Here is a 22,787-nt window from a genome sequence, read left to right as displayed (position 1 = left end):
AAATATTCGAGAGCTGTTTTGCGATTGAAGGTTTACAGTTTTAAAAACGACACTAATAAATGATTAACATTGCACTGTTTTTGAATCGCAGTTTTAATAAAATGCTGTGCACCGAACACGTTTTTTGTTCATTTGCATGCGCTTCAGTAGCTTCAGCCTTTCCAGATATTATTTGGCAATACAGAGATTCTGACTCTGGCGTACATCAGAGGTTGCAAGCGAACACGTGATTTAGTTGTAATTGTAATTCATTGTTTCCGATGTTAACTAGGGTTTTAAAAAACTTTATATACGTCTCCATTTTTGAGTCTGGAAAAGTGTGGAATTTAGAAATTTCTAGCCATTTAGCAGACGCCCTCATCCAGAGCGACGTACAAAAGTGCTTTGAATCTCCATCAAAAAAAATGTGTAGGATCCCTGTTTTGTTAGGCTCCGTAAGCTTTCACTGCTAAATCATCTCATTAGTATGTGCCAAGACTAATCCTGATTTCCAACTTGTTTTCTGTGTGGCATCTTTTTTTTTTTCTTTTTTTTTTGTGAGAACACAGATACCCTAATCCTCGTTCGTGTGTGTGTGTGTGTGTGTGTGTGTGTGTGCGTGCGCGTGTGTGCGCGCGTGCAGTGGGTGTAGCATCCTCCCTTCTCATACCCAGGTCATCTCTATATCCTCCCTGCATTCAAACACACATTCCATTCTGTTCTGTTTGGCTTCGTCTTGTGTGTGTGTGTGTGTGTGTGTGTGTGTGTGTGTGTGTGTGTGTGTGTGTGTGTGTGTGTGTGTGTGTGTGTGTGTGTGTGTGAGTGAGTGAGTGAGTGAGACAGTCTGACTGTTGACTGTCTTTAACCATGTGTGTGCATATGTTTATTTGTATGAGTGTTAATTTAAGTGTTTGTGTACTTTTACAAGCTTTTCTGACCACGGTGCACTTATCTATTGGGAGAGAGTGTAAAAGAACCCAGGGCCAGAACACTATTTGTGTTTATCTTGGTTCTCACTGCCAGTGCAACGGACCACACAACCCACGGTTCGGATCACATTATGGTTTTCGGATTAAGAATGTTTTAGATTAATGAACTGTAGGGCTTGTTTTAGATTAAGAACCCTGGGTTTGTTTCAGATTAGGAACCGTGGGGTTTGTTCTGTACTGATCACAGGCCAACTGCGATCTATTGCACCCCTAGTTCTTACTGTGGCAATGCCTGTATTAGTAATGGCTTTCTTTTTGACCTCTGCTTCAGTCAGTGGAAAATAATCGAGGGTTTGTAGAACGAAAGTGTCTTCATGCGCTTTTAGTGCACGCAACCTCACGGAAGAAAACCGCAAACCGCACTTTCTAGGTGTGTTTAATTGAGGTTCGATAACTGGTGCTCTTTTCCTTTTCTGCTTACAGCCCGACTTGCTGAATTTCAAGAAAGGCTGGATGGTGAAACTTGACGAGCAAGGCCAGGTAGGTGGCCTGTTATATATTGTTAAGTTAAAAGTATGCATGGTTCTAGAGTCCAAAAACACAAGAACAGTGAAAAGTGTGTGTGTGTGTGTGTGTGTGTGTGTGTGTGTGTGTGTGTGTGTGTGTGTGGTTTTTTCTTTCCTTTTTTTCCCTTTTTTTATTTTTTATTCATTATTCATAAACAATTCAGTGCGAATTTGCATTTTAAGGTTGACAACCTGCTGCGTGGCTTTTCATCCAAGTTCATCCACAAGGCTTCTGAAAACACCCTTATGCATTTTCTAAGCCAGGTTATCATGTTTATGTTTGAGTATATATATATATATTTTTTTTACAATTTTAACATTACGCTCATGTTTGAGAGTCGGCAAGGCTTAAGTTTGAGGTTGGACCGAAGGTCTGTTATATATTTATATACCAAAAACTTGAATTTATGCAACATTTTTACCTCCTGCCAAACCAGTAAAACAAGCAGTGGTCATTAAACATGTGCAAGCACATCCTGGCTTAGGTTAGACTCCTTCCTTTCTCAGAAATACACTGTTTGTAACACACAAAAGTATTGGGACACCTGATTTTCTTTCAGCCATGTTATTTTGTTTATTTATAAATTTTTTCCTCAAATTGTTATCTCAAATCTGGAAGCACACAATTTTATAGGACGTCTTTGGATCATTTCCCTTCACTTGAACTATGAGACCCAAACCTGTTTGCAGCAAAGCACCAAGCTCCTGTGCCTAAATCGAGCTCCATAAGGATATGCTTTACAATGTTTGCTTTAGAGCTCTAGACTCAACCGTATTGGAATGGATTGGAGCGCTGACTGCACCCCAGGCCTCCTCACCTCACCCTACATCAGCACCTGACTTTACTAACACCCTTTTTAGCCGAATGAGCTCAAATCTCCAAAATCTAGTGGAACATCTTCCCAGAAGAGTGGCGCTTATTATACCGTTATACCGTATCTGGTCGGTTGTCTATAAAGTTTTGTTTCTATAGTCTAGGTGTAGTTTAAGACTTAAGGTTTTGATGTGTAATAAAATTTTTTATGAATTTCTTCATCATCTGACCACGGCACATTTATCAAAGTTGTGAGAAATGACCGCCGCCTCCCTCTCAAAGGGCTGACCGGAGCTCGGAAAGGGCACGGCTACACTTTGATAGTCTTGCTTCAATGGGTTAAAGTTTAAAGGCTACCATCCCTCAGCTCTTTTTTTTATAAGCTTTAAAAGCAGGCTAAATGTCTTCCTAAGTGTTTATGTACCCAAAGCCAAGAGAGGTTTTTCATGTACACCCCCCCCCCCCTCTCTATTTTTCAGTGGAAGAAGTATTGGTTCGTACTGACTGACCACAGCCTGCGCTATTATAAGGATTCGATTGCTGAGGAGGTATTTTTTCTTTGGTTTCCCTGCAGTTTTATGTAAAAGGACTGCACAAACTATTAACTATTAAAGAACTAATGTTCCTAGCGTGTACGACACAATGGAACGTGTAGCATCTTTTTACTCACATGACTCGTGTGTGTTGCGGCTCGTTCCAGTCATGTTCTCTTCATCTTTTATCTTCTCAGGCATCAGATCTTGATGGTGAAATTGACCTCAGCACGTGTTCTAATGTTACAGAGTATCAAGCTCAACGCAATTACGGCTTTCAAATTCATGTAAGTATATTCACGAGTGTAACCCGGTTCAACAGTACTATTATACATTTGGATCTCGGGTTGCAAAGGGGTGGAACATTTCCGGAAACTTACCATGGGACCTTCATCTGGGGAGTTTTGTAAATAATCCAAGAGGGAAACTTACCAGGAATTTATGGGAATTTACGGTAATGTTTGAGCAAATTATGATTTTATAAACTGTATTATATACAAACAAATATAAACATGTTTGGTCATTACCTGACATAGATGTACACTAATACAGATTGAAAAAATATTTTTGACCTGACTGTAACCAATATTACAGTTTTGTTTTGTATTTCTGATCAAATAAATGCAGATCTATCCAAAACATTAATAGTAACGTTTACTTTTGACCAGTACAGTAGTTCTGTATGATAACAGAAAACTGGCAAGCAGGTAGAAGAAACAGCATCAGCTTGAGCTCAAGTGTCTCATAAATTGTCAGTGAAATAGTGATAGCTTACATTCAGCTTATCTGATTTACCAGCTGGCTTGCAACTGTATAAACACATTTTGGTATTTGCTAGTTAAAATGTACTACTGTAGATAAAATATATTTACCAAAGTGATGTTAAAATTTATTTGAATGGATGTAATCTTCAGACTCAAATACAGAACTGTGGCTTCAGTATTCCTGTGTAATGTGATTGTTGAGTGTGCAGGGTAGAAATTCAACAGAAATTGCATTAAATCTGGTTGTTTTTATCCGAAATTATCCTGCAAGAACTACATTTAAGTTCCCTTATATAGGCTTAGCTGCAATTTTGTGAATTCACAGTTTATTCCCATTAATTCTTGTTAATTCCCGTATTTTTTTATATGTTTATAGGTGTGTGTGTATGCTTTTTATAAATTAAATAATGTCTTAAATGATACACAGATTAATACATTATATATAAATAGGCTTTTATACATTTCTTTTTTTCCTCAAATACCTTTCAAGTCATTTGTTCTGGGATTCTGTGGAACACACCAGTCTTATATATGTTTTTAATGTATTTCTTTATCTTTTTTTTTTTTTTGCTTTTGGTTTGTTTGTTTTGTTTAGACCCAGGAGGGAGTGCACACCCTCTCTGCCATGACAGCAGGAATACGCCGCAACTGGATCCAGGCTGTAATGAAAAATGTCCGACCCTCCACAGCGCCTGATGTTGCGAGGTCAGGATCTGTTACACACATTGATGGAAATGTAGTCGCCTTTCTTTCAGAGTTGTTCTGTGGTTTGTTTTTATTTATTTATTTATTTTTGCACGCCACTGTTCGTTTTTGCCCTCTAGTGGGTCCTGACATTTGTACAAAAAAACACTGTGGGATGTTTCTTTTAGAAGAGCTAAAAAATACAATTTATTTCTCTCACAAATACTGTGATACTCATTGATAACTACATTAGAAAATCCAGTTGGATTGGGGCGAATAAACACTTTTTTTCATGATGAATAATGGGCTTCCTGAATCGGCATGCAGTGAATGTCTGAGAGATTGTAACAGGAAGTGTAGTACAGATTTTAGGTCAAGTGATACAGCAGAACTTGGCATAACAAAAACAGAACTAGGCAATATTTCATTGCATATAATGGTGCTCTGTATGTAGAGAGGATTTAGAGGGTATCACTGTACGCAGTTCAGGCATAACATTGACATCCTAACATTTTGACAGGTGAATGATACTGTTTATCGCTTCATCGTGGCACCTGTTAGCAGGTCCGATACGATAAACATTTTATCCTCAAAGTCCACGTTAGAAGCGGCGTAGAAGTGTAAGGATTTGAGGGAGTTTGAAACTGCCGTGTGGGGAGTGAAGTCTGGTCACTGTATAATTTTGTGTATTTGTGTCTGAATTGTTTTATTCATATAAACCTAATGAGATTCAATTCCACAAGCTGAAATTCTGTGTATTCCAGCCTGACAGATGAACACGGCTCCTTCAGCGCTTTGGAGAGCCTCACGCGACCCGACGTCACTCAGGACTCGGCATCGTCCGAGGCCTCGTCTGCGGAGCGCGAGCCGAGAAAGAGCCGGGCACGTGAGCGCCGGCGCGAAGGACGCTCCAAAACCTTCGACTGGGCCGAGTTCAGACCGATCGCCCAGGCCTTGGCTCAGCAGCGAGCCCACGAAGCCGACGCTTTCCAGGCGCAGCTGAGCGACGCCGAGCGCAGCAAGAGGAGGGAGGAGAGGCGGAGGAGGTACGAGTGCGTGACGGGAAGCTTGACCTTCGAGCCTTCTCCCGACGCTAGCGGGATCGACTCTGAGAGCGTGCACGCAATTGCAGGAAGCGTCTGTCCGCCATCGCCTGAGCGTCAACAGAAGGTGGAGGAGGAGATCGAGCAGCGCTGGCAGCAGGTGGAGAAAACCCCGATCAGAGAGGAAAGGAGAATACCGTTGTCTACGCCACTGAGGAGCAGAGAGACGTCTGAGCTCGAAAAACTACTGGAGAGCTACAAAAAGGGGGTGTGTCTTCACCTTTTACAATTTGAAAATATTACAGCGCAATATAACAATTAAACCTCAAATTAATTTTTTTTTACTTATAATTATACATAATGTGTTTTGAAAGTGTATAGTGGCATTTAATATCTGGATTCATATTTGATAAATTTAGACCCCAACTATATGATGTGCTTTCTGAACATCTTATTCCACATTTAGGTCCCAATTGTCATTGGGGTTGAGGTCAGAGCTCTATAGCATTCCACTTTGTACCACGCCCTCCAACTCGTATAAACCGTATCTTCATGGAGCTGGCTTTGTGCACAGGAACATTGTCATTCTGGAACTGGAGGAGTTGTGGTATTGTATGAGGAAGTCTGGTGTGTCAGAGAAGTATGTGAGGGTGGTGCAGGACATGTATGAGGACAGTGTGACAGCAATAAAGTGTGCAGTAGGAACGACAGACTGGTTCGAGGTGAAGGTTGGGCTGCATCAAGGATCGGCTCTGAGCCCTTTCCTGTTTGCAGTGTGATGGACAGGTTGAAGGACGAGGTCAGACAGGAGTCTCCGTGGACTATGATGTTTGCAGATGATATTGTTATTTGTGGTGAGAGTAGGGAGCAGGTTGAGAGGAGCCTGGAGAGGTGAAGGTACATGCTGGAGAGAAGTGGAATGAAAGTCAGTAGGAGTAAGACAAAGTAAATGTGTGTGAATGAGAGGAGGCAGTGGAGGGGTGCGGTTGCAGGGAAAAGAGTTGGAGAAGGTGGAGGTGCAAAGTAATGGAGAGAGTGTTAGAGAAGTAAAGAAAAGTGTGCAGGCAGGGTGGAGTGGGTGGAGAAGAGTGATTTGTGATAGAAGAGTATCTGTAAGAGTGAAAGGTAAAGTTTATAGGACTGTGGTGAGACCTGCGATGTTGTATGGTATGGAAGTGGAGTTGGAGGTAGCAAAGCTGAAGATGCTGTAATACCTTACAAAGTATTACCTTGTAAACCATTTATGATTCATGAAAAGCCTGGTTGCATTGCTGTGTGTGAATTGCTAGTGACTAGCTCAGAATAGCAGACGTGGTAATGCATGTGGTCAAACTATCACCAGTTGCACAGCTCCCCATGTACACAGGATGATGTCTTTTGGCACACTGACTTATGAAGGTCGATGCTCCCTGTGACTGTGCGTGCAGCCTTGTGCTGCCATCCGTTGGCAAGTTACAAAACTAGGCTGAAACTTTTTGATAACAACTTTGTACACACGTCTAAACCACTACTGATAGACGATGCTCAATTTTCCCCTCTGCCGCCGCAGGTAGAAGATCTGAAAGCACAGTTGGAGACGTGCCACCAGCAGCTGGTGGATTCTAACCAGCACAAGCAGGAGCTGGAGAACCAACTCAAGGCTGCTCTGGATCGAGAGCATCAGATCCGCGCCGGGTACATCTCACCGGTAAGGCTAAATTCTTTCCCTATGTGTGCTTTTTTTTTGTTTTTTGTTTTGTTTTTTTCGTAAAAAAAAAAAAATCATGATTTTATGCAGGCAAAGGTTGCCTTTATTTCCATTAAACAGACTTTGCATGTCTTGGTTTGGAAACCAGAAAACAACCCCTAAAACAAACTCCCTTTTTTCTTTTCTTTTCTTTATTCTTTTTTTTTTCCTTTTAATTACCAACTCCAAAACTGCGAAAAAAAAAAAGTGCATGTTCAGAGCATTTTGCATGTAAATGAACGAGGTCCTCCTCCTCCCATTTTTTGCTTCTTTCTTTTTCTTCTCCTGTCGTTTTTTTAAGATGCGAGCGTTTTTTTTTTCCTCTGTTCAGTTTAATATTGCATGCGACCTCCATTACATCTCCTTCAAAAGCTTCTTTCATGTATTATTTAGATTGTGTTGTCACCCAGGATGTTGGGGGATTTCCTTATTAAATCTAAAAATCTACCGTTTATCTTTTAATTTAGATTTCAACTCCGCTCTAGTTAGTTCTTATGTCAAATCCTAGATGAATCTACATATGCTTATTCATGTAGTGACGGCAGTTCAATGCATTAAAAAAAAGCTTACAATACAGGTCAGAATCTTCACATAGATACTCGGATATTATATTAATCGTGTACATCAGAAGGGAGAAGAAATGTGAGCACAGGGATTTTAATAGTGCACTGGTTTTTGGTGCCAGATGGCGAGTTTTTTCTATTTATTTATTATTTTTTATTAATTCAATTTTTCTGAGTTTATACAGAATAGTCTGAAGGAGGTGGGTGGGCGGGGAAGATTTAATCCTGTGCATACTGTAGTCTCATATTTCCGATTCCCCTATGTGGTCTTGTGGTAGCCAATCCAAAACAATATTTCATACCTTGTGCATTCTGAGATGCTTTTCTGCTTACCGTTGCTGTAAAGAGTGATTATTTATTATCTTCCTGACGAAGCTAGCGTAGTCCAGTCATGTCTGTCATCATCCAGGTGCTTCTGCCTAGTCTTTGTGTGGGGATCTGGACTTTCTCAGATATCCAAACCAGCATTTTTGGCACCAACAAACCGAATACCATTGGGCACATTTTATTTTTTTCTCCGTTCTGATTTTACTTGTCAAAATTGAGTGACGTTTTTGGACTGTATCTGTATGATTTTCTGCATTTTGCTGCTTCTGGATGATTAAATGTTTGGTGTTTCTATAAAAGTAGGCACTAAGCGCATCTCTGTTGCTGCAGTGATTGTTTAAAAAACAAAAAAAAACATAAACAACAGGCATGTGATTTTTTTGGGGGGTTGCAAATTTGCAAATGGTTTCTAGGTCAAAAAAACATTACGTTGAATGTCTGTCTGTGTTTGTGAGTTTCTGAAGCTCGATCGCTGCTTTCCATGTAAATTAAAGAGAAATGGTGTTTTGTAGTTGAAGTAGCCACACTAAATTAATTTGGCTTTATTAAATTCAATTAATTCGGTGGTCATTAGATTGTGATCTCATCCTGTTTAACATTTAGTCCTTAGTAAAGTCAGGTTCTGATGTAGATGAGGGGAGGAGGGGTGCAGTCAGCGTTCCAATTCATTCCAAAGGTGTTTCAATAGGGTTAAGGTCAAAGCCCTATAGCAAACCAACTCTAGAGCTTCCACTCTTATCTGTGTAAAGCATCTTCCTCGAGCTTACGTGTGCACAGGGGCATCGTTATTGATCCTGCACAATTGTGTGCGTCCGGCTTTGTGGCAAAAGTTTGGGGAAGAACTGCATGTGGCTGGGGTGTCCCAATACTTTTGTCCATTTAATGTATCTTCTGGTTGATTATGTAGTGAACGGGAGAAACCGAAACAGTGTTTGACACGGCGCTTGATTTTTTTCGAGGCGACTGAATACTACTTGGTTCTGTTTGTAGCTGCTGAATTAATTAGGGACCATATGTGGTTCTTTGTATGGAAATCATTTTCAATTCTATGCACAAGAGTAATCAGGCACAACTTGTCAGAAAATAATTGTGTATAAAATGAAATACTTCAGGTTGTTTATTTTCACCAAGATTTCAGTAAAACATGCTACTAGTAACCCTATGCAGTCTGTTTCAAATAAAAACACTAGCACTTATTTTGCAGTACTTACTCCATGAATTAGCTCTAACCATTTAATGTGCATGCCCTATCATGACTTACTAACCATAGCCATTAAACCTCTGTTTCCAGCACGCTAATTTGCATCATTAAATGAATGAAGCTAGACATGTCCGTTCTGAATTTAACCCTAATAACCCGGCAAGGGTTTTGTTATAGAATGTAAATGTACTTCAGATCTTCAGAGACAATTGTTGATGTGATCACACAAATGAAAAGAAAAAAAAATGATCCGTAATCACCTCTGCTACATTTTTTTAACCAACTGTCTGGTCCCCTTTTCCAAGCTGGAGTCACCTTTGAGTCTTGAGACAAAGCCCCAGACGAAGAAGCCAGAACTGGTTAGTTCTCAAGCTCAGAGCTTAACAAAGAAGTACCAGGAAACCAAAGAGCTTCTCCAGCTGCAAGAACTGAAAAAGCGCAACATGCAGGCACAGCTCGGCCTTTCACTTTCGCACTTGTGCACCCAGGACCCTTCCCTTCCTGACACCAAAACATCCTCCACCTCAGAGCTCCTTTCTTCTAGTCTTTTTACAAAATCTGTCACTTTCGTGCTTGTGGATAACGACGGCAAGATCGGCGAGTTTAAGGATTTGATGGATTGTGATAAACCCTTGTCGGTTAAGGAGTTGATGAAACTGCTGCATTGTTACACTGAGGCGGCGCAGCCTGATTTTCCTCAAGACACAACCGAAACCGATCGGACAGGTGACCTAACGAAATGTCAGAAACTTTTGCAGAGTCTGAAAAACCATCAGGAAATGGAGAACGAGACAATGAGGAAGAGTTTAGCCAAGGCCGGGGACAGCATTCGGGATTACGAGGCGCGGCTGATCACAATGGAGGACATGTTAGGAAGGGTCCAGAAACCTTCCTATTTATCTCCTTGTCAGCAGGAAGACTCGGCTCAAAAGTCTCAGCGGGTCGAGCTCCTAACGAGTGAAAACGAAGCCCTGAACCAACGTTATCAGGAAATAGTCAACCAGCTGCGAGAGGCGGACCGAGAAATAGACAGACTAAAAACGGAGCTTCAAAGGCATCAAAGTGGGACGCCGTGCCGGCAAAGCGGAGTCGCTCAGGAAGAAGGTTTTACGAGTTTGTACGAGCAGGAACTCCTCGACAAGTCTCGGAAGCTTGAAGAGGCACTCGTCAAGTTGGAGGTGCTGGGGAACAGTTTGAAAGATACCGAGAAGAAGCTGCAGCTCAAAGAGGCGACTCTGAAAGGTCTCGGATTTCAGGTGGTCGAAAACGAAAACAGCGACAAAGCATTCGAGTCAGACAAAGAGCGACTCCAAAACCATATCGACGTCATTGAGTGTAAACTTTCCGAGAAGGAAAAGGCGCTTCAGTTCGTCGAACAAGACTGCAGAGATCTCCGAGCCCAGAACATAGCGCTCCAGATGAAATCGCAGGAAGCCGAAGAGTCTTTTAACCGAGCGCATTTAGAGGAGGAAAACGTTCAAAAGTTGAAAGAAAGAGATGTGGAAGAGATACAGACAGATAACGAATGCAGAGCAGACAGTAAGTTGCAGAGTGATGATGTGATCGAGGACGTGTTAGAAGGTTTTAAGAGGAGGTCTAACGCGCTTGATCAGGTATTAGCCATGTTGATGAAGTCCAGTGATGAATGGAGCGTTTGCTTCGAGGAAGGTAATGGGGGAAGGAATTTGACAGGAAGCACGATGGCATCGTTCGAGCGCGAGATCTTGGGTCGAGTTTTACGTGGCATTGAGAATAGTCAAGTAGCTACAGATTGCGAACAAGCATTCGTGGCCAAAAATGTAGTAGAACGAATGCTTTTGGAAAACGAAATGCTATTTTCCGTTAGCAGAAATGTCAAAAGCGGAGCTGAGCATGTAGAGATGCAGAATGATAAAGATGTAGGTGATAAGAAGTTTAATGGTGTGGTTATGAAACAGCTTGTTGAAACTGTACAGAGTAAAATAACCATGTTGAATGAGCTTGCTTTAACTGTTGAAGAACCTTTAGACGAACAGTTCAAGTCTTCGGCTTTGACTCTGTCAAACTGTGAGCCTCAAACCCAGTGGTCTCGGTGTCTTCAAGACGCCATCTTAGATGTGACTCATACATATCTTCTAATACACCAAAGGTTCCAAACGGAGAACAAAACCAGATTCGACAATGAAGCCGCCTGTGCTTGTTGTTACAAGTTACAAGAGCAAAACCTGGAGCTTCAATTAAGGCTTGACCAAATGTCGACCCAAACATCAAGCCCGCCGAACCCTGACGACTCCAAGCCAGCGACGAGCATCTTCATAGAGGGCGAGCCCATTGATTCTCTGGACAAGGCCATTCAGTTGCAAGACATGGTGGCCAAACATAAGAAGGAGCTCCGAGACTTAAGGGAGGCCTACGAGTTGGAAGCATCTAAACTCAAAGAGGAAGTGTCCAAGAGTGAGGAAACGCTACGCCTGAGATCCGAGGAGAACATAAGAGAGATCGACTCTTTGACCATCTGCATGGAGAACCTAAAGAAGAAGCACGAGATGGAGTGCACCCTGTTGGCGGAACGTTTCAACCAGGAATTATCCGAGCTGAACGAATTGCTCGGGTCTCTTGGAGCAGACCATCCAGATGACACACAGCTAAGCGCAGCGTCCCTCAAACAGCGCATCCGGGAGTTAGTGGCGCAGGAGACGAAGCGGCGAGATCGAGAGGAGGATGCGACGTCGCTCCGTCTGAAATACGAGAAAGACCTGGAAAACCTGAAGGTCGTGATGTTCCTTGTATTTACTGTTTTATTTATTTTTTCCCCCCATGCGTTATGGCTTGTGTACCCTTGTGGCAACTTCCGACTTGCCTCCCCCTCACCCCCACTTTCCCCCCACTCCATCCTCTGTACTTACTGATTCTTACCATCCTTTTCTGCTTTACCTGTATAATCTCCAGCCTTGCATGGTTGTTAACCGTAGGCATGCTTGTAGCTTTTGTTGTTGGCTGTGTTTAGAGGAAACCATTTCAGTAGCACATAGAATGTTTGACTTCATGGAATAATAATAATAATAATAATAATAATAATAATAATAGTTCCTCTCTCAAAAAAAAGAAACAGGCTTTACATGATGATGATTCATAGTCACTCATTTTAGTCTGATCATTAAAAAAAAAAGGGTTTCGGTTAAAAAATAAATGTAATCGTATTCGATGTAGGTTAAAATTGAACTTTCCAACGTTAAGTTAAACGCCTGGCTCGTGTGCGGTTTGTCCGCCTGATCGCTTAGAAGCATTTTGAGCCAGTATTTCGGGTTCCGAGAACGTTTTTGATGTACTGATCATTAGGGGTGTAACGTACACGTAATTCATGATTCGGTACGTATCTCCGGTTTTTAAGTCGCGGTCCGGTCGAACTTCTGTTCAATTTCGGTTCAAATGAACAGTTCACATTTTTTAAACAATTCAAAACGATTTTAAATCAAATGCCTGCTTAGTTTCAAAAGAAAAATGTAATAATAAATAAATTAATACAATAAATTGAATTAATGCAATACACTTATTATATTGATTAAATTGAGTTCATCAGTTAATTGGGCACAAATAAATGTATTAAATTAATGGAAAAATTAGATTCAATAGTTTACATTTGGTAGACCCCGTGTGTGTGTGTGTGTGTGTGTGTGTGTGTGTAGAACGATATAGATACTCACACACACACACACACACACACACGCATGCGTATGTATGTTTTTTTTTTTTACATTTAATATTTTATTTTCTAAAGATGTGTTCTATTAACTGTTCTACTTATTTTAGCACACATTTAACAAACGTCTACATTTAAGAAACACAAGATATTTATTAATTCCTTCGATTGATTTATTCCTAACCGAATGAATTCACTTTTATTTATTCACTCCCTCGATATGCGGAATTGTCAGGAATTTCACCTTTTAAGTAAAATTCTTGAAGCTGTACATAAAACGCAAAAGAATCCATATTACTACGGTTACAAACGTTGACAGGAAGTCAGCAATTTCACGCATGCACTTTACAAATCGGGTTTCCGGTACGGATCGAGTAGCCACAGTGACACTGCGTTCAACATGCGAGGCGCAGACTAAACAAACTTGTGGTCTGCCACTTAAAAGCTTTGTGAGGGAATTTAGATTTTTAGTTCCGCACGTAAACAAAGATTGGATTTGGTGCACACGAACTGAAAGTCCTGTACCGTAACGGTTTGGTACGAAGACGTGCATCATTACATCCCTACTGTGGGACAATTAGCACCTCAATGAGCCTAATTGTTGTTATCCGTAGAGCTTTTCTCACGCTATTAGCTACAATTATGCAATTAAGTGTAAAGCATTTATCTTTGTATGTTATTCTACGTATTGAATATTCAGGCAAATCGAAATGCAAGATCTCAAAACCTCGTGTTTGCATGTCGCTCTTCACCCCGTTGTCAGTTTCCCGACAAAAGAGGTAATTCGGATTTTTTTATAATTTTTTTCGCCAAAGGGAACAGGTGAATAAACAAGTGCAAGTGATGTGGGGACAGGAAGCCGCTCTGTTCACACTGGGAGTTAGCTGCCTTTAAAGCAGAGGTTCATGAGACAGGGCTTCGGTCCCAGGCCTCGCAAACAAACGGCTTGTATGCTCATCCGATCGGTGCCTGCGGAGGTATGGACAGCTCCGATGACTGATTTTTGAAGATTAGTGCCATTCAGTAGGCGTCGGAAGTCGAGTTTGGCCCGACCTGCTTTCGGAACAGGGCTTTTAAAACCCTCCTCGTGTGGAAACTTGCACCATAATTGTAACAAAGGCGTAACTCTGAAGGCGTGCTTATGAAAACACATCTTCCTATAGATATCCTCTCATTGTTTGCACATGCCTCATTGTTCGTTCGGTCCCCCAGATGCTGCTGGTGTCACCGTTTACGCTTTTGAAGTCGTCTCCTGCTTCCCGTTAAAAGATGAAAAGCTCTCAGGAAACCGTTTCTCAGTTATGTTTATTGAGCCAAAATTTGTCGTTACCGTTCGGTATCATTGGCGTTAGGGCGCGATTTGGACAGGAAGGCAGTGTGGAATAATCATTCTAATTTAGTATGTAGGTAACTTGTACAAAGTCTCTGTCCGGCTTCCATGTGCTTTCTGTGTTTAGTGAGGAGTATACGTTTCTGTGGAAACCCTTTCTCTACTTGCTGTGTGTGCTTGTGAAATGCATTTCGGTTACAAAACCACGCAAAATACAATGCGCTTAATGTCGCCCCATTACATTTTTCTCTGTCCGCCGTACAGGATACATGCGAGAGAGGCTTCGCTGCCATGGAGGAGTCGCACCAGAAGGTAATCGACAAACTGCAGAGGAAACACCAGCGGGAACTGGAGAACCTGCAGGAGGAGAAGGAGCGACTGTTGGCTGAGGAGACGGCAGCCACCATCGCCGGTGAGTGGTGATAACAGAGCGTCGACGACTATGAAATTGGCATAGCTTTGGGACTTTGCGTAGACCTGTCTGTTTATCTTTTGATCCGAAAGCTATCGAAGCTATGAAGAACGCACATCGGACCGAGCTGGAGAAAGAATTGGATAAAGCACGGAAAGCCAACAACAATTCGGAAAACGCGGACATCGAGGAAATCCGCAGACAACACGAGTAAGTAGTTTACGGAACGGCCATGGCGTCGCGTATCGTCTTCGGTGTGGGTCGATTGTCAGCCCGATCCAGTTTTGCAAACAAAAGAGTGATTATCTCCTGTAATGAGACAGTATTAGCACTCATGTACTACCTTCCTTTTGTGTACCAAAGGAATTGATTGAAGCGTTCAAGAAGCTGCCAAATGTAGATAAAGCTGTGGGGTTAAGAGGGTTGGTGAACTCGATAACACCAGAATACCGCAGCCTTTTCATTCACGTGCATTTTTATTCATCAGCACGGCCAAGATCCTTTTATTGGCGCACAGCATGTGTTTTCAGTTGAATACAGGCTGAAAGAGCCGAATAAAAAAAAAAAGCAGTGATGATTGACACCAGGGCTTTGTGCGTGCGTGTTTGTGTTTGGTAGGGAAGAACTGCTGTCATTTCAGAGGGAAATCGAAGTGCTCTCAGAGCAATACTCGCAGAAATGTCTGGAGAACGCTCACCTGGCACAGGCCCTGGAGGCCGAGAGACAGGCCCTGCGTCAGTGCCAACGCGAGAACCAGGAGCTTAATGCACACAACCAGGTAACCACACACACACACACACACACACACACACACACACAGAGGTTCAATGCAAGATGTTACGAGCAGAGAAACACACTCACGGTCATTCTTTTTTTTATTTCTTTATTTCTTTATTTTTAAGGTGATTTGTATTGTTACAATGGGTTTTGTGTGCTTGTTTAATTTATTTATTGTAAAGGAGCTGAATAATCGTCTGGCTGCTGAAATAACCAAGATGAGATCGATGACCAGTGAAGAAGCCGAATCCGGAACAGTCATTCAGGGAAAGGAGCTATATGAGCTAGAGGTGTGTGTGCATTTCCTCGTCCTTCATTAAAACCCTACTGGATTGTTCTGGATTGTTAGATGCACCTTGTTTGAGCTCCTAACTCTCTGAGGTATCTGCCCTTGGGGTATCTGGCTTTCAAATCTTCTTTCATAATAACTTATATATTATAACTTATACTTATATAACTAATATTGAAGTCCAGTAATCAAGACAACAATAAATCTTAGAAGGAATGAAGTAAAATAATAAATATTTCTTAAATATATGTATAAAAAAAAAAACCCTACAATACAATTCTCAGCGCATGATGAACAGATTTTGCAAAATGTAGCAAAAATGACTGAAATGTAGTGAAGTTCAAGTAAAAGTCGCCCCAAATTGAATCACTTCAAGTACAGCTACGCAAAAAAAAGCTACTTAAGTGCAGTAAAGAATCACATTTACTTTGGACTAGAAGATCTTGAGTGGCCTGTGCAATAGCACACACCTTTGGCCAAACAAACTCACCTGAAGCTGTCAAGTACTAATGATACTCTGGATGTTTTATTATTATTTTTACATATCGAAAATCAGATTCAAAGTAATATGAGCTCGCTTGTAGGTCATGCTGCGGGTAAAGGAATCAGAAGTTCAGTATCTGAAGCAGGAGATCAACTCATTAAAAGACGAGCTACAAGCCGCCCAAAGGGTACGTACTCAATTATCAGCTAATGAATACAGATGATGGCACAGCACGGCACTGAGAACTAATTTGATTTGGTCGCCCCCAGGATAAAAAGTACTCAACAGATAAGTACAAGGACATCTACACGGAGCTGAGCATCGTGAAGGCCAAGGCCGAGCGAGATCTGGGGCGACTACGGGAGCAGCTACAGCTAGCCCATGAGGCACTGGGAGAGCCCACGCCAGAGGAGGTGCAGCGGGGAGGATACGGTAGGAATCCCGGATAAGTATCTCTAAAGAACCCACACAAAGCACTGTAGAACGATTGCTTTGCAGAATCTCCTTCTCAAGTGCGATTGGTAAAGAACAAACGCTTTCACACTAACGTTCTCGTATCCTTTCAGATATCATGAAATCCAAGAGCAACCCCGATATATTGAAGATGGCCGCCGCTGCTGCGAAGCGCTCCGAGCGTACCATGAGATCAAAGGTACAGATCTAGGGCTCAAATCCATTGGGTCTCCATTCATTTAGTCTTCCACCAACGTGGATCACTGCGGATGCATTTCGGATCAGTGCCGAGCAGCACGGGTCACATCCTGCAGTGCTTTGTGGAATGTACACTGTGTGGCCAAAAGTTTGTGGACACTTGACCATTACACTCATATGTAGGTGTTTTGGAGCGTTTGGTTGTATATATAATGTTTTCGTATGCTGTATACCGAGATCACACAGTCATCACTGTACACTCACCCCCACACCACATCATCCGCATCAATACAAGGGGTGGTTGAGCATCACCAATCCACCGATATACACTAATTTGCCAGAGGTTTGCTTCCTTTCGAGCATCGCATTCCACATTCAGTCCTAATTTGCTCTTATGATTCCCTCCACTCTTCTGGGAAGATGTTCCACTAGATTTTGGACTGTGCTTGTGGACAATTGTGTTCATCAGCCACAAGGGTGTAAGTAAAGGCAGGTACTGATGTAGGGGAGTTGAGAAGGGTCTGGGGTGCAGTCAGCGTTCCAGTCCATTCCAACGGTTGTTCAGTAGGGTTGAGATCGTCAGAGCTCTATATCAGGCCACTCAAGAGCTTCCTCTCCAAAAAAATCATGCAAACCATATCTTAATGGAGCTCGCTTTGTGCACAGGGTTATTGTCATGCTGGAACTATACCGCATTCGAAGTCATTCTGTACATTTGTATGGTAACAGTTTGGAAAACAACCACACATGGCAAAAAAGGTCATGTGTCCTAATACTTTTCTCCATATAGTGTATATCCACAATTTTAGGAGGTGGGAGGAAAGTGTTGTAAATAAACCATGTAAGTGATCTGGTGTATTTCTTTGTTGCTCCCTACAGGAGAAAGCCTGGTAAGTAATGGTGAGAAGTGTGCTTTTGAACTTTTCCCTCCTCTAACACAGTGGTGTGGCCAGTCTCTGTGTTTGTGTGTCTGTGTGTGTGTGTGTGTGTGTGTGTGTCTGTGTGGTTCCCCCCCACTCTATTTTCTGAATTGTGACTGAGGAATAGTTAACACCTATTCACTGCTAATGTGAGGTTAAGATGTGCAGATGATGACCTGGATGACCTTTAGTCATTGTGCCGTTTCTGTCCTCAGGGCTGGACGTTTTCTCGTTATTGCATCATTCTGGCCAATCGGTATAAATTGGTCAGAATGATGCAATAACGAGCAAAAACGTCCAGTGCAGGCAGAGGGACCGAGCTGGGAAGGATGTGCAGGAAGTTAGAGAAATAAAGGGTGGACATGGAAATGTGTTGAGTAGTGAGGAGAGTGTGTTGAGAAGATGGAGGGAGTATTTTGAGCAGCTGATGAATGAGGAAAATCAGAGAGAGAGAAGGTTGGAGGATGTGGAGTTGGTGAAGCAGGATGTAGATAGGATTAGTAAGGAGGAAGTGAGAGTAGCGATTAAGAGAATGAAGAATGGAAAGTCGGTTGGACCAGATGACATACCGGTAGAAGCCTTGAGATGTTTTGGAGAGATGGCAGTGGAGTTTTTAACCAGATTGTTTAACAAGATTCTGGAAGGTGAGAAGATGCCTGAAGAATGGAGAAGGAGTGTACTGGTACCTGCTTTAAGTATAAGGGAGATGTGCAGACCTGCAGTAACTACAGGGGAATAAAGTTGATGTCACACCATGAAAGAGTAGTGGAAGCCAGGCTGAGAGAAGAGGTGACCAGCTGTGAGCAACAGTATGGTTTAATGCCGAGGAAGAGCACCACAGACTCCTTATTTGCTTTGTTGATGAAGAGGAAGAAAAAGCATCATTCTGAGCAATCTCTAGAGCTGCAATTCTAAAAATACACCTATAAATCCTCAAATCATTGACATTTTCCCGCATTCTGATGGATGATGCAAACTTTAGCTGAAGCTGCTGGTCCGTATCTGCATGGGTTTAATGCATTGCACTTCTGTAACACGATTGGCTCTTTAGATAACTGCATGAAAAAATAGGGGTGCAGGGATTCCTCATGCAATGCTCGCTGGTGTATTTTCTTTTATTGGTATTGCGAAATAAATGGTATGCTGTCATTCACCACCATGCTGGTGTGTTAAAGTGGAGTTAAATAAAAACCCAGTGTAATGCCTGATCATTTGCATGAAATACGTGCACAGAATTGATCAGAAGATTTGTCCTTCAAGAGAAAGCGGTTGGTGAATACGGAAAGGAATAAAACAGTTTAGTTACACTGCATGTCGTGGAATTTCCTGTCATAATGTGACTTCATGTGCATTTAGGAACTTTTAGAAAGCACTTCTACTGGAGACTCCGTCCACAAATGTCTTATACAAGAAAATATAACCCCGTCAATGATTGCCTTTGTGGGGAAAAACCCCACTTTTTTATTATTATTATTGGTTACAGTGTAATTCTCCTTTGATTAACATGGAGTGGCTTCATTACAGCTCCCCAGACACAGGCTGTTACTATAGAAACTATAAATTCATACCGATTTTTCTCATCACATACATACAGTTACAGCATGTAGCGAAATAAAAAACTAAAAGTTTGAAGAATGAAATTAGAATGAATGAATACAATAGTAGGTAGATTTTATTGAACCAGAATTAAAACTCCTTGATATAAAATCATGCGGCTTGGCGAAGAAGGACAAAAACAACATGACAAAATAATGAGAGAGAGAGAGAGAGAGAGAGAGAGAGAGAGATGGAAATACAAATCAATTGGAAGTATTATATCTATTTGCAGGTGCCATAAAGGAAGTAGAGAACATTTTATTTTATTATTCTAGATCATAAAGTAGAATAGAAATAAAACATTTCATTCCCCATTTTCTCCTATGAGAACCTCCACTCTTCTAAAAAGATGGTCCACTATAGTTTGTGTAGATTTGTGCTCATTCAGCCACAGGGGTATTAGTTAAAGGCAGGTACCGATGTAGGGCGAGGAGGTGAGCAGACGGCGTTCACATTCATCTCAAAGGAGTTCAGTAGTTAAGATTTGCTTGGGGTAACACGGAATCCCAATCCCAGCGCAGCCCCTCTATTCTATTAGGCCACTCGAGATCTTCCATCATATCCAATCAATGTAGACTATATCTTCATGGAGTTCGCTGGAACAGGTTCAGGTCTCCTAAAATTTCAATTCATGCTACCGCCCAGACGTCATCCAGACGTCCTGCACGTCGTTTGTATACCTTCAACTTTGCGGTAAGAGTTTTGGGGAAGAAACACATACATGGAAAAAGTCAGGGGTCCCAATACTTCTTCCCCCACATAGAGTATGTGTGAGGACGCATCTTTCACACAAGCATGTCACCACGATTCCAGCATGCCACTGCAATCACTTTCAAGATTAAGCTGTCGGTATTCGTTTGTGGAAATGACGGTCCGTTGTCCCGCCTCTGTTCTCTCCCCAGAGTTTGAAGGAAGGCTTGACAGCCGAGCAAAGACTCCACTTGTTTGACAACAAGGACACGAAGGAGTTTTGAAACGTGACGTCTCAGCCCGGCTTCGATGCATGTTTATAGAGGTCCACCATATTTTATTCCAGTAATTAATCACTTAGAAACACACTGGTCACGGCACACAGCATATTCTAAACGTGGTATGAAGTTTTATGTCTCTACTCATTTTTGTGCACTTCAGTTACTGTGATGTTTTTTTTCTTTTTTTTTTTTCTTTTTTTTTTTTTTTTTTAAATCATCGTCTTAATGTAAATAGTTGTTTTTAATGAAGCATCTATTATTCCTACACTAAACACGACCGTGTCAGCTACTGTTTTAACTCTGGTGTGTGTGAATAGCCAGCAGACGGATACGTATCTAAACGAGTTCCACTTAATAAAGAGTAGAAACGATCGTTCCTGCAGACGTGCTTGTTATGCTAGACGCGCTTCTGCACATTTGCCTCCAGCTTCCTGTTGATTCTTACTTAATCGCACGGCTGAAGAAAAAAAAAAAAAAACCACAAAAAAACCACAAAAAAAAAAGGAGAGCAAGACTCTACTTGATACCCGGAAGTGTTGGTTCCTACATGGATGAGGATTACTGAATGTCGACCAGTTTAAAGGCAAGGTGTTTGTATCTGGAGGGCTTTTGGTTTTGTTCTTCTTAGTGTTAAATATAAAGATTTCTAGAGGGGGTTCTTTATGTAATCATGGTCAATCCACTGATTGGGAGTTTTGTTTTGTTACGTTTTTTTGTTTTTTCCCTTCTGTCTTTGCCCTTCCATCAGATGTCTGTAGTGATGTCCAGTCACAGTCTCTTGTATTTATTTAAATGTCATGTTTGTTTGTTTTTGTTTTGTTTTGTTTTTTTGCCTCAAAAGTCCATTCCTGTATACGTTGCTATTGTAAATATACCACAAATGTACACCGACTGACAACAGGTTTATTAGCAATAAATATTTTTGCACCCTGTACGTTGCTTATTATTGTTGATTACACGACATCGAAGCGACCTCGGTTCCGTTTCCCGAAACCGTTAGCGGCAAAGCGAAGGATTTCGCTCGGTCAGGCAGGACACACGCGCCTCTCCGGGTCCCATCACAGCTGACGAGTTAAGAGAGAAGGTGTGATCGAGTTGCACAAGAAGTGCCGGCTCAGTGGTCAAGACTTCCCAGAAGGTCATGAGTTCACATCCCAGCACCTCCGAGTATCGGCGTAAGTCACTCTGGATAAAGGCAAGTGCTTTAAATGTAAGTGCCAGCAACCGTTAGCTGATCACCACTGTTCGTCTTATGTAATTTCTTCACTGCGTTTACAAGTAACGGAAATTTTCTTCAGTCTTTTCAGTTTCCCAACTACAAACTACCACGGCTTTATAATTAGAATAGAATTAATAGTGTTAATACAGAAGCCGTTATTTGATCCAGGACCACATTTGAATGTAAAATGGCAATATTTTAAGAATATAGTCACAATATTCCAATAATAATAATATTGTCATAACATTACAGGGGAAGAAGCTGCAATATTTTTTTTAATTTTTTTTTTTTGGGGGGGGGGGCTGGTGGTCTTAAGATCCGATTATAGCCTATTTTATTTTTTTTTAATGATTATTGCTTCTAAATAAATGCAGTTTCTTGCCAAAATTTTTATAATTAGTAACAGTACTTGCCAATGTCCTGATATTTTTTTTCAATGTTCTTTACTTAAAAAATAAATAAATATAAACGTAAGTAATATTGAGCTTTTTTTCCCGTCGAAAAATTCAATTTTTCTTCAAATCATTTTTTTTTCTTTTGCACTATTGACTTTTTTCCTTGAAATGCTACAAATCCATTCTCTGAACTGTTCAAGTTGTCAAACATTTTCCTGAAATATAATTAATTCTTGAGCCATTTTCATTATCACGCATTATGAGAAACATCCTTGGTTGTAAAATGACATCATCGAATGACTCTTGGGTACAACCTTGAATTATTTTCCCTAAAAAGTTTGAAATATAATATAAAATGATTTCCTTTTTAATGATCACATTATGAGAATGTCCCTAATTACTGCTTTTGATGATAAAAAAAAAAAAAAGCACTCAATGACGTCACACGTATCAAATAACGATCCTGTCATATTTCCACTGAAAATGTTCAGCCCACAAAACTGAAATATAATTCATGGCTTGATATAAAAATAATTTTGATACTTGTGTCATCATAGAGGGATCTTCGGAGTCGACCCTGTCTAGATTAGACCCAAAGTCTTCGCCCCACAGATCTGAAATATGTAATAATTTATTGTTGAACCGTTTTCATTATGAATGAATATACACTACGGGAAACATCATTTCCACTGATGGCTACTTGATAAAAAAAATCATTTTGATGTGTGACTTCATCGAGGAACTTTTGGGTCTGACCTTGACTACTTTCCTACTTATTATTCTTGAACCATTTTCAGTATTAATGATCACATTATGAGAAACATCCTTTACCCTGAATGCTTATTGAGGGTAAGTATTTGATTTGTATGACATCATTGAGCAACTCTGAGGTAACCTCGCTCACTTTCCCCTGAAAATGTTCATCCTCCCAGAAC

At 41.2% G+C, this 22,787-nt stretch overlaps 1 protein-coding gene across 2 annotated transcripts in view; it reads left to right on the top strand.

Moving 5' to 3' along the window:
• Window positions 1–21,170, top strand: part of LOC310734614 (myosin phosphatase Rho interacting protein) — a 43,318-nt gene extending 22,148 nt beyond the window's left edge. Inside the window, exons 10-25 of one of the 2 annotated variants that reach the window (XM_083556887.1) lie at window positions 1,392–1,448; window positions 2,768–2,836; window positions 3,019–3,108; window positions 4,181–4,290; window positions 5,034–5,580; window positions 6,862–6,999; window positions 9,435–11,879; window positions 14,403–14,550; window positions 14,643–14,760; window positions 15,169–15,328; window positions 15,510–15,617; window positions 16,201–16,287; window positions 16,370–16,532; window positions 16,667–16,752; window positions 17,631–17,651; window positions 20,170–21,170. In XM_083556887.1, the coding sequence (XP_083413013.1) occupies window positions 1,392–1,448; window positions 2,768–2,836; window positions 3,019–3,108; window positions 4,181–4,290; window positions 5,034–5,580; window positions 6,862–6,999; window positions 9,435–11,879; window positions 14,403–14,550; window positions 14,643–14,760; window positions 15,169–15,328; window positions 15,510–15,617; window positions 16,201–16,287; window positions 16,370–16,532; window positions 16,667–16,752; window positions 17,631–17,645 (4,341 nt within the window). In that variant the 3' untranslated portion in view covers window positions 17,646–17,651; window positions 20,170–21,170. The remainder of the gene's footprint in view (window positions 1–1,391; window positions 1,449–2,767; window positions 2,837–3,018; window positions 3,109–4,180; window positions 4,291–5,033; window positions 5,581–6,861; window positions 7,000–9,434; window positions 11,880–14,402; window positions 14,551–14,642; window positions 14,761–15,168; window positions 15,329–15,509; window positions 15,618–16,200; window positions 16,288–16,369; window positions 16,533–16,666; window positions 16,753–17,630; window positions 17,652–20,169) is intronic. The other variant, XM_083556886.1, reaches the window with a different exon arrangement.
• The last annotated feature ends 1,617 nt before the right edge of the window (window positions 21,171–22,787 follow it).

This window comes from Silurus aristotelis (assembly GCF_946808225.1).
Source record: "Silurus aristotelis genome assembly, chromosome: 12".
Lineage (NCBI taxonomy): Eukaryota > Metazoa > Chordata > Actinopteri > Siluriformes > Siluridae > Silurus > Silurus aristotelis.
Note: the sequence above shows the minus strand (reverse complement) of the source record. Positions and strands in the feature narration are given on the sequence as shown.